General features: G+C 39.6%; 2 protein-coding genes across 5 annotated transcripts; one reads left to right on the top strand and one right to left on the bottom strand.

The window, feature by feature from the left end:
• Positions 1-204: 204 nt before the first annotated feature.
• On the bottom strand, positions 205-8,291 carry elavl1a (ELAV like RNA binding protein 1a). Of its 4 annotated transcripts, none has more exons than XM_053628668.1 (7): positions 8,131-8,253; positions 6,602-6,666; positions 5,436-5,613; positions 4,981-5,084; positions 3,682-3,835; positions 3,373-3,598; positions 205-3,050 (listed from the first exon to the last, which is right to left on the bottom strand). In XM_053628668.1, exons 2-7 carry the CDS (start codon positions 6,635-6,637, stop codon positions 2,723-2,725), a joined length of 1,026 nt encoding a protein of 341 aa, XP_053484643.1. In that variant the 5' UTR covers positions 6,638-6,666; positions 8,131-8,253; the 3' UTR covers positions 205-2,722. The 4 variants fall into 4 exon arrangements, with proteins under 4 accessions (XP_053484643.1, XP_053484644.1, XP_053484642.1 ...); XM_053628669.1 differs by having other exon boundaries at positions 6,602-6,855; positions 8,131-8,237; XM_053628667.1 differs by lacking the exon at positions 6,602-6,666 and having other exon boundaries at positions 8,131-8,291.
• Positions 7,836-15,880, top strand: samd7 (sterile alpha motif domain containing 7). The gene is made up of 10 exons (XM_053628665.1): positions 7,836-7,854; positions 9,993-10,115; positions 11,628-11,753; positions 11,847-11,955; positions 12,124-12,233; positions 12,525-12,606; positions 13,489-14,132; positions 14,547-14,668; positions 14,780-14,890; positions 15,157-15,880. The coding sequence occupies exons 3-10, from the start codon at positions 11,660-11,662 to the stop codon at positions 15,373-15,375; spliced, it is 1,491 nt and encodes a 496-aa protein (XP_053484640.1). The 5' UTR covers positions 7,836-7,854; positions 9,993-10,115; positions 11,628-11,659; the 3' UTR covers positions 15,376-15,880.
• Positions 15,881-16,023: the final 143 nt, after the last annotated feature.

Below are 16,023 nucleotides of genomic sequence, written 5' to 3' on the forward strand. Positions count from 1 at the left end.
CATTTCATCTAGTTAATAATCTCCTATCTATCCATATCAGAGTGAGACAGAGTGATTATGACAGAAAACAAATCATTACTGAGTTGGAAGGGGGAATCAACATCAAAATGGACCAAAGTATTTCCGTGGCTTCTGGATTGGGGGGGGATGTCTGGACGACACGTGGTGTGGGAGTGTGTGTGATGTTAAATCTCCAACACAAGACCATTTGCTGGGTATTTTATTTGAAATAAACACCATGTTACATACAGCCTGACTGTAAATCTCAATATGGCGATTTAAAAAAACAAAACAACAAATAATCTTCAGCGAACACGTACGACAATAAATATAACACACACACACAGGAGTGAGGAAACACTGCACACCACCACCAAGAGGTCATAGCAGGACAATTACACATCAATTTAACACCAGCTTCTTCACACACTAATGGCTGTGTGTGTGTCCGTCCGTCCAACATCAGAGGACAAATCGCCTTCTTGCTCATCACATCCTGTGCATTTCTACACAGAGACAGACAGATGTGAAGACAATGAGACAGAAAGAGAGAAATAGAGAAAACAAAGGATAGAGGGAAAGACAAAAAAAGGAACAGAGAGAGAGAAAGTGAGCGAAAGAGAAAGAGGCAAAAACAAGATACAAGCAGAACAGGGACCCTTTATAAATATAAAACATTGTGTAACCATGGTAACAACACTGAATGTTGCTGCCATGGTTACACTGAACCGGTGAGGATCTCACAACTAGCTGTAGCTACAGTACTGTAACAACGTTATTTAACCATGATAAATACAACATTCAGCAGCTTTACACATCAGCAAACCACAGCTCGAGAAATCAGGAAATTATCATAAAAACGATTCTTCTACATCCTCACTGCAGGGTTATTCTTCATAAAACCAGTGAACAGAACTCTGAACAGGACAGATTACCTCGTTCATTACTTAGGCAGCCTCCTGAAGTGCCCTTGACGATTATATCTAAATGTAATAATTATCGTAGGAATTAATTTGCTACACAAACCAGAAATGTCTGATTAAAAAAAATTACAATAATTTCCTGATGTTTGACACTGCGTACTACTGAAGATTAAATGTGAACACTGATTTGGAACTGGAAATGAAAACCCATAAAATATTTACAAATCATAGAATTTCAGTGTCTTAGTCCTGCTGCTTAAAACTCGAACCTAATCCCAGCTAATTGTTCTCAAGACGCAAAAAAAAAACAAAAACTAATACAACAGGATTTATTCAGGATCATAAAAGCTGTCGAATACGCTTGAAAAATAAACCAAACAAATAAAAGCTAATAAGAAATAAATGAAACAAAACTAAATGTTCGGCAAATCAAAATAAAATTTAATGTTCAGAATTGTCAAACAACCTCAAAACAAACAAACAAGGATCAAAAGGCCGTTTTTTATGATTAGTACTGAGGGAAAAAAATACAACTAAAGCCACATAAAACAGAGTAAATAAAGAAAAAAAAAAAAAAGAAGCAAACAACAAAAGCTTGAAGGTGAAATGAGAATTTGTTTGTTTTTCCAGGGGAATTTTCCTCGTCTTTGGTCCTTCATACTTTCACTCTCTCTGTCGCTTATTACTCTTCATAAATTAAATAAACCAACAGTTTCCGCTTCACCGAACACACCACAGACCCAATCAGGAAAAGTGCCTCAGGGTCAAAAACTGAAGGAAAAATAATAATAATAATAATAATAATAATAATAATAATAATAAGGCATCAAATGTTGAAACACTGACTTGAGAATGTTTTAAACATCCCATAATAATCATACTCATTGTAACAAACATTGAGACAAAATGGCTGACTTTAAGGGATAAACTGTGTGAGGTGTTTACAATCAAAATTTCACAACATGAACCCAGTTTCATTTTTTTCCTGAAATTAGTCCCACCCACATGTAGAACCAGGCTCCACCCCTTTCTTCCTTTTTGATGCAGTTCAGCACACAGACTGCAGAGGGCGCACGAAACATCTCTCTCACACACACACACAGCTCCACCATGTTTATCATTATTAGCAGGAGCAAACCAGTTTCAGATCTAATACAGCTATAAGAATTGCAAATCTGCTCCGATACCGACATCCGAGCCATGACCTCTGTGTGTGTGCGGCTAACAATACTACACATATCAAGCGCTCAAAACTACACATGAACTGGTTAACACAAAAAAGAGATTAAATTATGAAGAAAAACCAAACAGAAAGACAGGTAGTTGTGTACCTTAACAAAATCTCACTAACAATCTGCAGTTTGTATAACAAAACGAGAAAGAAAAAAAAGAGAGAGAAATGTCAGTAAAGGGGTGTTAAACGACTTAACCCCACTCGCAGGGAAAAAAAAAATCCTACCAAGGGTAATCCAAGTGAAATTATACTACAAAAGAAAAACATTTCTTGCTAGCATGAACAAGACTGAATTCTGAAGCGTTTTGTGCATCTTTTTATACTTTAGTCACAGCCTTGGGTGTAAAAACGAACAGACGCGATGGAGAGAGCGATGCGGGGTGTGAAGTGAACTAACACACAGGGCATGTTAAACAATACATCACGATACTAAATGACCGACTTTACGGCGGTCGTTATGAGTGCACTGATGTAGTGATGCAAGGTGTGTGTGTGTGTGTGTGTGTGTGTGTGTGTGTGTGTGAAGCAGATGAAATTATAAAACAGATTTCGGAGCGATGTCAGTCTACTTGTGCGTCTTGCTGGTTTTGAAGGACACCTGCAGGATTTTGTCCCCCAATCTGTAGCCGTTGAGGCTAGCGATGGCCACGGCCGCCTCCTCATAGTTGGTCATGGTGACAAAACCGAAGCCTTTGCACTTGTTGGTGTTGAAGTCTCGGATCACTTTGACGTTGGTGACGGCGCCGAATGGACCGAACATCTGCCACAGGATTCCCTCGTCTGCATCTGGACCCAGGTTATAGATGAAGATGCACCACCCGGCCTGCGCACTCCCACCCATGTTCGCCCCAGACAGACCACCCATGTGGGTCTCCACACCCATCGGGGAGAACCTGAACACACACACACACAATAATAATAATTATTATTATTATAATAATATTAATTATTCACAATGGATGAGAGCAGTACAGTGTGTTCTGATTCTAAATTCCTAATATATTTTAGGTTCACTTTAGATTTTTTTTTTTAATCCTTGGTCTAAATTGAAATAGAAAAGAAAACAAAAAGAAACTATGTTTGAGAAAGTGGAACTGGCAGTAAACATGCAGGCAGTGGCGTGTCAGATAAAGAACACGCTGTACTGCTCTCAGCCAATCAGATCACACTGTTCTGCATTCTGAATGGAGTGTGTAGTACTGTGTAGTTGCATACCTGAATCTCTGGGCCTGGTGGTGTACAGGTCCTCCGAAGCGGCGAGACTGTGAGTGATAGACCTGAGGGATGATCTGTGAGTTTTTAATCTGATTGGGATTGGCAGCAAATTTGACTGTGATGGGCTCAGCTGCGCCGGGAGGTTTCTGTCCGTTCAGCTCTTTAATGGCGTCTTCTGCCTCGGAGCGCTTGTCGAAACGTATAAATGCAACGCCGCGGGAAAGACCTGACACGAACAGAAAAGGTGGTAACGGAGTGCTAACCGGAAGCAGCAGATGTCCGTAGAGGAGTTCAGAGTTTCCTGCTCACCTGAAGTCTGATCGACCAGCACGCGAGAGTTGATGATGCGTCCGTAGCGTGTGAACATGTCCTCTACGTCCTTCTGCGTCATGTTCTTAGGGAGGCCGCTGATGTACAGATTGGCGTCTTTGATTGAGTCCGAGCTCGGCCGTGCGTATGACACCTGCGGCGAGGGACACACACAGCGCCCACACTTTCACAACAAAGATTATAAACAAACAAAGCAGACTTACAAGACAGAGGGATCCAGAAACACTCCACACAACTACACAAATAATGCACACAACAGTTAGGCGGGACGTTTGGGACACGCGTTCAGGGGGCCACGCCTTAAAGTCACATGTCTCATTATAAACCGATAAGAATGCAGCATGGCAGTGCCTTTCTCTTAGTAAAAAGAACTTATTTACTTAAACAGCATCATCTAATAGTGTTTTAAATTTAAATAGGTTAGAATGTTAACACGTTATAGAGCTCTTTTTTGGACCTCATAGGAGTTCGGTTTGTTAAGTTTATAATCAATTCATCATCTTAATTAGCATATTGAGAACACATTAATTTATGCAGTCAGACACTGTAAAAATGATCAAATATAAAAAACAAACAAAAAAACAAAAACAAAACAAAACATTGCACTCATGAACTCAAGTCATTAACATCCATCGCTTATGCCTGGAATATACTTGCTTTTTAATATTTGCACGTCTACGCAAGATGGCTGCCGCACCGTATCCTGTGCACGTCATCAGAAATTAATGGTATTTATCTGCATGGCACAATACGAACATAGACGGCACACTGCCACATGACAGAGTCCACAAACTAGCGTTGTGCATAAATCGCACTTGCTTATGGTCAACACGCGAGTTTTAAAAATCTTCAAAAAGGTCTGTTTCACATACCACTCGTCAAGATTTCAAGCAACGTAACAAATACTTCGTAACGCAAGATCAAAATTGAGTTTTCGATTCGAGACCTGGATCATGGCATCCATCACGCTGACAGAGGAAAGTTTTAAAGAAAAACCGAGCATCAGTGTACAAAATGTTTTGTCTCTGATAGAGAGACGTTTTGTCTCCACCTACTGGACGTCATTGTTAATCCTCCAGATGTACGCAGAGGACACAGTCAAGTTTGTTTAAGGGGGAGAAAAAAAGTCATGCGTCAAGTATAACCCAGGCCTTAATGTGGAGTGTTACCGAGTGAAAAAGTAAAAACAAACCAAACTGGCAGCTTGAATGAAAAGAAAGATAAACCGACGGGTAAAAGGCCACGCGTGATGGAAAATATGTAGTGATGTAATATTACCTTGATGGTTTTAGACTGTAGCCTCAAGCCATTCAGAGTACTGATTGCTCTTTCTGCATCACTAGGGTTTACATAGTTAACAAAGCCGTACCCTAAACTGTGGCCTGGAGAAAACAACACAAAGCAAAACAATAAAAACAACCAAACTAAACCAAACAAAAAACAAACAAACAAACCAACAAACAAACAAACCTTACGGATAGAAAGAAACAAATCATTAAAATATCAGAAATGAATTAACCATATTGCAGGGAAAAGAACAGGACAAACCTTGAGGAAAAAAAATATTCAAATTGAGCTGAAAACCACTGAATTAGCAAGTTATTAATAATGATGATGATGATGATGATTTCTTTTTTAACTGGATACGAGAGTACCATATTCCCCGGACTTATCGGTGAGTGTGTGTGCGAATGAGATATATAAACGTATACATATATTACATATGTACGGACCGGCGACTTTATCTCGGATGAGCTTAGCGCTCTCCACCTCGCCGATGCTGCTGAAGAGACTGCGCAGCTCCTCCTGCGACATGTTCTGCGGCAGATAGTTCACAATAAGGTTCGTCTTGGCGTCCTTCGCCTCCTCCACCATGTGATCCTCGTAACCGTTCGACATGTCGTACACCTCCTGAGAGACAGACAGAGAGAGAGAAGAAAAGAGCATATCAATGAGATAATTTACTAGCGTCCATCACGGCTAGTAAATTTGCATACGGAAATCGTTTAATAAAATGTGCGTCATGTCATTTAGCCGTTAAAGCTTTAATAAAGAGCGGGAATCATCTCAAGCGGGAGAATCCGGGTTTGAAAATAAAATTACCAAAAAAATTTAACAAATCTCTATAAAGGATTTTTTATGAATATGCAAATTTTCCAACAGTGTCAGGTACAGTATTTAGAATTTGACCAATCAGAGACGCTCAGTATAAGAAGCTTCGCCCCATATAATTTCTGGTGCAGTAATTCAAAATCAGGAAATCTGTGTGTGTGTGTGTGTTTACTAAAAAACATTTAGAAGAAACGTTTCTCATGCTTAATTTCCTTTGATGGTTGCAAATAAACAAAAATTGTGGGTGTGTACCTTCCATTAATATTGATGTTTGTGGGTGTGGACTATGCAGTGTTTTTTTTTTTGTTAATCAAACCTACGAGGAGAAACTGTAGTAGCTGCTTAAAAAAACAATTGCATGTATTACATGTCACCACATGGTTATGAAACCACACAGAAGTTTTTCTTGCACTTTTGCGTGAGTGGGGAACTGAAGCGTGCCACGCGTGCCGCGTGACCATTCGGAATTCGTTGCTTGTTTAAGAGATAAACTTAATCTGCGTATGATTGAGAAAGTCTGTTTAAATGTCGCCGAGATCGCACACGTACGTGGAAAATCAACGTTTCCTTGTCGCTTGCTCGCTGGTCTCGTAGTTAACTACAGATGCTGTGCCAAGAGCCGTTACCATGGTTACATTTACCTAGCTAACGCAACTCGCAAGCTAGCGCTAATAAACGCAAGTGCCGACAAATACACGTCAACGGAATCAGCTTGTGCTGTAAAAACGTCTCTCTCTCTCTCTCTCGTTATTAGGTCATGTCCCTAATAGATACAGAGTCTACTCACTTTTAAGTATCTAACGTGTCCCCTTCTGACTGCCATGAAGAGCCGTCACAGATCCCGACTCTGATCTGAAGACACCAAAGAAACAAAATAAGGTAATAAAAATACACGCTGATCAAAAAAAGTGAAAAACTGAAGCAAAAATAAATAAACAAACACGGAAGAGACGTGGGGTTGGAAAGTAAAGAGGCTGAAACAAAAAAGAAAAGCAAACGAAATGAAAGGGGAAAGAAAGATCAGCCGGCTTCTGATTTTACCTGTGGAAAGAACAGAAGAGCCATCAGGCAGGACAGCTTCAGCGTGTATTTTTAACACCTCACGCCCACTATTATAGTGTTGACACTATACACACACTTCTCTCTCTGTGTGTACGCGCATGTGTGTGTGTGATTGAGTTATCTAACATAATATCTCACACAACCTGCAGCTAGTCAGGATTATATGCAAATACATTTCCCTCCACACCATCAGAGGGGTCAGATCTACTTCCTGTCATCACGTCTCAGAGATACAGGAAAGGTCCAGGAAATAAATCATACTAAAATTGTCAATCATTACGTCTATAAATAATGTCAACTGGAATTTTATGTGATTTCCAATCAAACTTGGTGAGAAAATAATACAAATAAAACACAGATAACATACATTTAACAATTATTACAACGCTATAAGAAATGCTACTAATAAGGAAAAAATACTTAATAAATAATCTTTGATTTAAAAAGTAATTAAAACATTACTGCACACGTTTTAGAAATGCGCTTATTGCGTATAGGTTGTGAAATAAATCTGTACTGAGATGGTCAGGGATCTTTTTTATTATCATTATTACTATTATTATTATTTACAAAAAGGTTTGAGCCCCTAAATGAAACCGGTTCTAATATAACAAGCACAAAAAACATGATTAGCACTGCTATTGCTAACTAGCCGTTACACCGCGAAGTGGAGCGCGTTTACGGTCGACTTTGTTTGAATTGTTGCTAAGCTAACGGTTCATAGCTGAATCACTACAGCGCAGGAAACTAGCATACCGACACAGCCGCGTCCCAAATACCACAATCCATCACTGTTCCCTTGATAACCTCAAAAAGATTACCAGGTCTCGTTCACTATGTAGCGCAAAATACGATCAAGATGGCGCCGTTTGGGACGCCGCCATCTTCTTCCTGTCTAGGTTAAACATTAGCTTGGTAGCCAAGAGTTACGAGTCGATGCGGATTACGATAGATACATTCGTTTGTTCGTTTTATAAGGTATTGAAATCCAGTTAATGATTTTTTTTAATCGTTTATTGAAATCTCAATACTGATTTTCATTGAAAAAATCCAATTCGACACTCAGTTTTTATGTCTTTTTTTACAATGAAACTTTGCGCGCGAGCAGGCCGAGCGCGCGCGCGCTCCTCTCAGGCCCGGCTAACATAAAAAGCGGGCCTCAGAAAACGCCCGGTTAGCTACATGCTAACAAAACACGGTGTGATTTTAAATTAAACGACTCGTGATTGATCATTATGTTAGTTAGTAACTTACCGACTTCACCCCCGCGCCGAATCTGCTCTCAAAAACAAAACAAAAAAAAATCACCTTCCGAAAGCCTTCTGTCTGAACGTGGCTGCGTGCGCGTGACACAAAACCGCCCCCACAAGGAAATTCTAACCGGAAAGTCACGTCCACGCCCATCAACGATAAGTCCCACCTATCTGAAGATGATTGGCTAGGATTTCATATCAATCTTACTATGCGCTAAAACAGTGCTGCGTCAAATGATTTTTTTTAAATGATTCGACTCATTTAGTTCGGTACACTAAAGCGATTCACCTGGACCGTTAAAAAACGTTGTTTTTTCGGCATCCATGCATGTGTATCATGAAGAGTTTGAAAAGGAGTCAAATAAATAAATAAATCGTAATTGAAAAATGTCACTAATTACTTTTTATATGTTATTTGAAACATTTGATATTAGAATCAGTAACGATTATAAAATGATTCATTGTAGTGACTCGAGTCGATTCGAATGATTCATCTGCCGCGTTATTGATTCCTTTTAGTGTAATGAACTTAATGACTCGAATCACTTAAGTGAATCATTTAGCACAGTATTGATTCGAGTCATTCAGTGATTTAACTCATTACACTACAAGGATTCAATAGTTTCTCATTCGTTGCTTTTTCCTCTAAATAATAACAGTTTTTTTCCCACCATTTTACAAAGTTTTTCTTTGTGATGGCCTTCGGTACACACTGAAGTTGCCCTCAACTAACTAACTAACTAACTAACTAACTAATTAAATAACAACAATAATAGTTACTTTTACTCCAAATTTTAAGAACTCAGCATCCAAAACTCAAATACAAAATGAATACATCTAAATAAATTAATAAATACGTGTATACATACATAAACACGTGACATTATGTTATTTCGAAAAATGTTTCATGATGTTCCTTGAAATATTTGATGTTAGCATGTTAGACAAATGATTAGTTTTAGTGATGTGAGTCGTTTAGTTTAATACACTGAAGTAATTCATCTTGCCCATTACTGAGTCCTTCTAAATGACTCGAATCACAAAAGCAAATAATTTTGCATATACTGATTTGAGTCATAACCTACCAAATAGAGTAATTAATTCAATACATTAAAATACTTTAATATGCTTCAATATACACATGCTAAAATTTACAATAAGTTTTTTGATTATTATTTGGATTTCACCCCTTAAACCTGGATAACTGTTTGAAATCGGTATTTATCCACAGCATTCTGACTCAAATGAAGTGCTGAACTGTGCACCATGCATCTTCTCCTCCTCCTGCTGTAATCTGTACATTATACTCTATATTCTATGGCCTGAAACCTATGTGGAATGTTCTATATTTTCTACACTGTTAGGAGAATGAAGGTTGATTGTAGAACCCTTAAGGATTTTTCAGCTGTCACTTAAATGTTCCATGTTGAACTCTATAACTGAGTTTCCAACCAGGTAGAACCTTTACAGGAAACTGTTACTATTAAGGGTTTTTATTATTTAGAGTATTTAGAGTAGAGTATTGTATTGTCTGTGTTATACGATGGAGTAGGTTTACTCACAGCCCTTCAGCAGGGATTCGAACCCACAAACTTCCTGTTATTAGTTCGGATGGTGATGAGAGGAATATGAAACACACACTGTGGCATTGTGTGTGTGTGTGTGTGTGTGTTTGCGTATGTGAGGGGAGGCTTTGTGTGTGTTACAGACGTTACAGGGGGATTATGTGAGTTTAACAAGCTTGCTTATGCTGCACACTTCATTACCATCAGAGCAGAGCAGAGACGTGCGGATTACAGCAGGACACACTAATGCATAGCTAAATCTCTGTTTAAATATCTGTTTTCTTTTACACACACACAGCATCACATCTCTAGCGACTAGAGCATGAGGCAGACCTGACTACATCTCCACATCACACTTTATTCACTTGATTTATTTGATTTGTGACTCGTCCGGCTGAAACACTCTGCACCAAGAACACAGGTCAGTGTGTGTGACTTCATCTCGTTCTTTCATGTTTATAATGTTTATAAAATTTATAATATTTGTATCTAAACATACAGAGACATACATCACACTGTGATTTATAATAATAATAATAATAATAATAATAATAATAATAAGAGTGACTTTCAATTAAATGTGTTAAGAATTCAGTATCAATGCATGTGTTTAAAGAAAAGTTTAAATAAAAATAAATTGATGGGATAGATATTTTAATAAACAAACAGCTAATCAAACAAACAAAATAAGGATGAAATATACTAAATAATAAATGCATAAAAAAAATGTAACTGTTCTAATTCATTCATAAATAATCAATGAACGAACAAAGGAATCATTATTCAATTAACTGACTTACTATTTATAAACTACTAAATGAATACACCATACCATAATACTGACACCTCAGTCATCATGGCAACCGGGAAAGCTTCACTGTAATTCACTGTAATAGGTTTTCATTATGAGTGCGAGGTACACAATGTTTATGGGATTAGTTCAGGGTGTTATAAGTGTTTATAAATGAAATGTGGAACATGATGATGATGATGATGATGATGATGATGATGATGTGGGCTCAGTGTAAGTCGTCAGCAGTTTCCCCTTTAATCCTCTCCTTTAATGAGATTAGCAGTTAGCAAATCCTGCACTTGGATTAGCACACACACACACACACACACACGCACACGCCATTAATAAAACACTAAAATGGTGTTCGTTTTCTTAAGTAATGATCTTCATAACATATATTTTTTAATACTCATGAACAATTTATCAGTTGTAATTAATGAACTTTTTAATCACATTTTTTCAAAAGCTTTCTTAAACTTTTAACCAAGAAATCATACTTTAAAAAAAAAAAACAGTTAAGAATATGTACAATAGTATGTATACATTTCTATACGAGTTTACATATGGTCTACATATATTTATATATTTATGTTTATGCAGATTAAGCCCCATCCCCTCTGCTTAGCCTCATTCAATCACACAACAGAAATTGTTAGACATTTTTAAAACCTGGAAGACATTTTTGACTTCCTTTTCCTTATTTTTTCCACATACATGGCTTTAAAAAAATCTAGGTGTGTTCAGGACATCCCTGATGCTAATGGAGGCTAATGAGCTTAGCGTTTAGCATGCCCTGATCATGGTGGTGATTACAGGAAGGTTTGCTGAGGGTAAAACTCTAAAGCGTGGGATTAAAGCTAACACATCCCGCTAAAGTGCTGTTCACTCAGGAATTAGCTAATCGGATAATTAGCGTGGAGTTAAAGGACGTGAAGTTCGACAGATGCTGCACGAACACATACACACACACACACACACACACACACACACACACACACACAGGGATTATACACTGATTACTATCATCTCTTTATATAACATCAAGTTCACAATCTAACATTTTATCATGGTTTCACTGAAATGCACAGTGTGTTTCATGGTGTGTGTGTGTGTGTGTGTGTGTATGTGGTGTGTGTGCAGGGTGTGTGTGTGTTTGTGTGTGTGTGTGTGTGATGACCCCGAGAGATCAGCTGAGGAAGATGACAGCGTTAGGAGAGCAGGATGATAAACACTGGTACAGACTCATGAACAGCATGTCAGTCGGAGGTAAGACTCGATTCTATGTGCCATTGTATAATAACGATATGATGTGTTACAGGACATTATAATGTGTGTGTGTGTGTGTGTGTGTGTGCACAGAACTGAGACAGAGGCAGGAGATGATGATGAGGAACCCGATGGCTTTGAACCCACAAGTTCTCTCTCAGACACAGCAGAGACTGCAGCTCGAGCCGCGCTTCATTGACAGGTGTGTGTGTGTGTGTGATTAGAGTGTTCAATGAAGTGTTCAAAATGCAGGATGCACTCTACACACACACAGAGGAACAACATGGTTACACACTGTCTAGTGAAAAAGCACCAAAACCTACCCTAAACATGTGTGTGTGTGTGTGTGTGTGTGTGTGTGTGTGTGTAGGGAGTTGGTTCCTCCCAGTGACATCGTCTCATCCTCGGACTCTCGCCCCCTGGCCCCCCCGCTGCCCCCCCACTCCACCGTCCTCACAGGAAGAGCCTTCAGTTCAGCAGGTCACATATTTATTATTATTATTATTATTGTTATTATTACATTTTACAGCACACTGCTGCAGAACTCTGGATTGTGATTGGTCAGAAGGTGACCGCAGGTGGTAACAGTAACTCCGTTTCATCACACCGCCCCATCTTTTACTATAACACACACACACACACACACACACACACAGTGTTTATTACCCACTTATTCCGTTATTACAGTAAACAGTAATATGTAAATGGCTCATTCTTTTCTATAATCAACCTTAAAAATGACATCTTTATTCTCTTAATCTCCTGTTTCAGGAGGTTATGGTTTCCTTCCACCTGAATCCATGGAAACGGTTGCTAGGCGACAAGAAATCATCCACAAACAGAGCATAGCCAGGTAAGGTTCTGAACATTAATCGCACTAAATCATAATAATCACAACCTTACTGACGTTTCCTTGTCTAGAGAGCCCTCTAGTGGGCCGACCTCCCCTGCCTGGCCAATCAGAGAGCAGAATTTCATCATGAAACAAAAATGGCTGCCACCTGGTGTTCTGTTAAGTCAGCATTTAAGCTTGTATCACAGCATGGAGGAATGACATTAATAAAGAAACACTGTTAATGATGCAGACATAATAAACACTTATTTTAGTGAACATGCTAAGCTAGTTAGCATCATACTGCACATACGCTAGTTGGTGTTCAGGAGGCAGCCATGAAACATTTCCACTGTATTATTATTAGCTGCTGAAAGATGTGATTAGACGTGCATAACATAGCAAGTAGCAGCTAACGCTGGTTTGAATTATAAAACTTAATATTTTAGGAACTTTAGCTGAACTAGTGAGCTAGCTAGCTGACCTAAACTAGCTACCCAAGTTCACCTGCAGGCTAGCTAACGTTAACAAATCAGATGATTAGCCAAGTGTGCCAGGAAGCTAGCGCATTTTATTATACAATTAAAGGTGCAGTGTGTAAAAATGTTTAATCAATATATAATTTCAAAGATAATTTTGAAAAACTGATTTATATGTTGCCTTGCAGTAGATCTGCTACGTTTTTAGTTTTCCAGCCCAAAAAACCCCAAACTCCTCCCCAGTCAGAACAGAGCCATTCAGCCACACCCATTTTCCCTTAAAAGGTAACTCAGGAGTTATATGTAGTTGTAACAGAGGGGGAGGGACTATATCCTCCAAGTACAAACAAATATACTGAAAATGATAAACATTATGTACAGTTGGTGATTTTATTAAATATTAATAAACGCTGTTTGTGTTCAGGATGGAAATGAACGCCATCCTGCAGCAGAAGGAACTGGAGAACCAGCAGAAGACCTTACTGACCAACATGGAGAACCCTCTGGTGTACCAGCACATCACACATCCCAGTCCTGCCGTCTTCAGAGGACGTCATCGTCTCCACGACAGCCACGATGTCTTCGACCTCCACGCCAACAGCTTCCTGATGTCCGGTCCTTACCCACCAATTAGTACTCTGCAGAGGGAGAGGGGGCGGCGCCCAGGCAGGAGAGCAGCCAATCAGAGGTTTTCAGACAGCGGCGCTGCGTTTCAGTCGGAGAGGAACCAAACAGGGGAGAAGAACGTGGACGCGAGTCCTGGAGGTGCTTCAGGAGAGGAGAAGGAACCAGAACCAGAGGGAAGAGTGGAGACTGGCAGTGACGCTAATGCTAATGCTAAACATCAGCAGACTAAAGTGGAGCTAACAGGAAGGAAAAGTTACAGAAATGGAGAACAGATTAAAGTGTGTGTTAGCGCCCAGACTGGCTGCGCACACACAGACGCCGCTAACATCAGCGTCGCTAACGGCGACAAGGACATGGACAAGTTCCTGTTCCCGCCCATCACGCCACTCTCAGCATTCTCCTACATGTTCCCTCTGGGAGGGAACACACTACTGCCCCCTGGTGAGCACTCTGTGTATTCATGAACTCACCTGTCTGTCTGTCTGTCTGTCTGTCTTTGTATATGTTACTCCAGAACAAACCATTCCAGAACAGAACAGGATCTGATACATCTCTCTCTCTCTCTCTTTCTCTCTGTCTACGTGTATAATAACTTGGAACAGACCACATCAGAAAAAAAGGGATTTAATACACCTGTCTCTCTGTGTATATGTTAACCTGGAACAAACCACTGGAACATAAAACATAACAGAGTCTGTCTGTCTGTCTGTCTATCTATCCGTCTGTCTATTAGTCAGTGGGCTGAACCATTTCTAAGGAGCAGGTGTTGATAAATCACTTATCATATTTATTGTATCATTATTACTTATTAGTAGCTCACAGTGTGCACCTCCTGTGTGTGTGTGTGACCTTCAGCACACGCTAACATGTTCCTGAACGCAGATGAGATCTCTGCAGTGGAGGATCTTCGCAAGTGGACGGTCGATGATGTTTACAACTTTATCAGTAACATCCCGAGCTGCTCTGAACACGCTCAGGCAATACACACACACACACACACACACACACACACACACATTTACACAAACATTTACACAGCCACATGGTTTTACCTTCTGACCTTGGCCCTGTGTGTGTGTTTAACTCAGACGTTTAAAGATCACATGATCGATGGGGAAACTTTACCGCTGCTCACAGAGGATCATCTGCTGGACACACTGGGGCTAAAACTTGGGCCTGCTCTAAAAATACGCTCTCAGGTTTTCACACACACACACATTCCTTGCATATATTTCACACAGAATAACATACTAGTGTACTCAATAGTGTGTCGTATAGGATAGTGCACTGCCTATGTGGCAGTCACTAGCTAAGAAATGAACAGACACCGTGGTTGCCATGGCAACTAATCCGACAATGTCCTGACAAACCAGTGTAGTATACAGTGTAAGGTGATAATTAACTCTGAATTAAAGCTGTGTCAATTAATCGTCTATCTCTGAAGACTCTGCGTGTGTGTGTGTAGGTGTTAAGACGGATGGGCGGAGCTCTCTGCATGGCTGCCCCACCCCTCACTGCTCCGCTCCTTCAGCCACAGCTGGAGAAACATGTCGAGAGATCACGTGATGTCATTTCCCCTTTGACCTGCAGCACAGATTTAACACAGAGCCCCAGTGTGGGCGAGTATGAGACTTCCAGACCCCCGGCTGGGGACACACCCACCACCAGGAGCGACTCAGCCTGAAGGGGGCACTGTTCAGTCTCCATTATACTTATAAAACATGTACTTATACATGTTTTATTCGCACTAGTTCACAGTAGCTAGTGATGAGTCGCTGTTACTCTGTCAGGAAATAAATCAGTTTGGGGATTAGAATAAAGTTCAAATTTATTTTCAAAAGTGAACGTGTCAAAGGTAGCAGGCTGAAAAGATTCATAGCTTTCATATATTAATACTGTCCTATATGTCCTTCTGTCTCGTATCGTGCTGAGGGAGGATTCAGGTGAGATGATAAAATAGTACTAAGAATAATTTAAACAATAATAGCTTGATGAGGGTCGTGTTCTCATTACGTTTTGTTAATCTAGGCCAAAGAAATAGAATTAGCTGAAGTTCTGTGTTTTTATACTTTGTACACAAGTTATTTTAGATTTAGTTGAGTTTGTATTTTGAAATTTGTTTTTACTCTCACTGTTAACGCATTCTTTTTTGTTTTGCATTGAAATAAAGCAATGTTTCATATATTCTGTTTCACCATGTAGTGCTTTTTTTTTTTTTTAAAGTTTATATTTGATTCATAATTACATACAGGCATAACATTAAAACCACCTGCCACCAAAACAGCTCTGATCCGAAGAGGCATGGACTCCAAAAGACCTCTGAAGGTTTGCT

This window comes from Ictalurus furcatus, chromosome 7, assembly GCF_023375685.1.
Source record: "Ictalurus furcatus strain D&B chromosome 7, Billie_1.0, whole genome shotgun sequence".
NCBI classification, from domain to species: domain Eukaryota; kingdom Metazoa; phylum Chordata; class Actinopteri; order Siluriformes; family Ictaluridae; genus Ictalurus; species Ictalurus furcatus.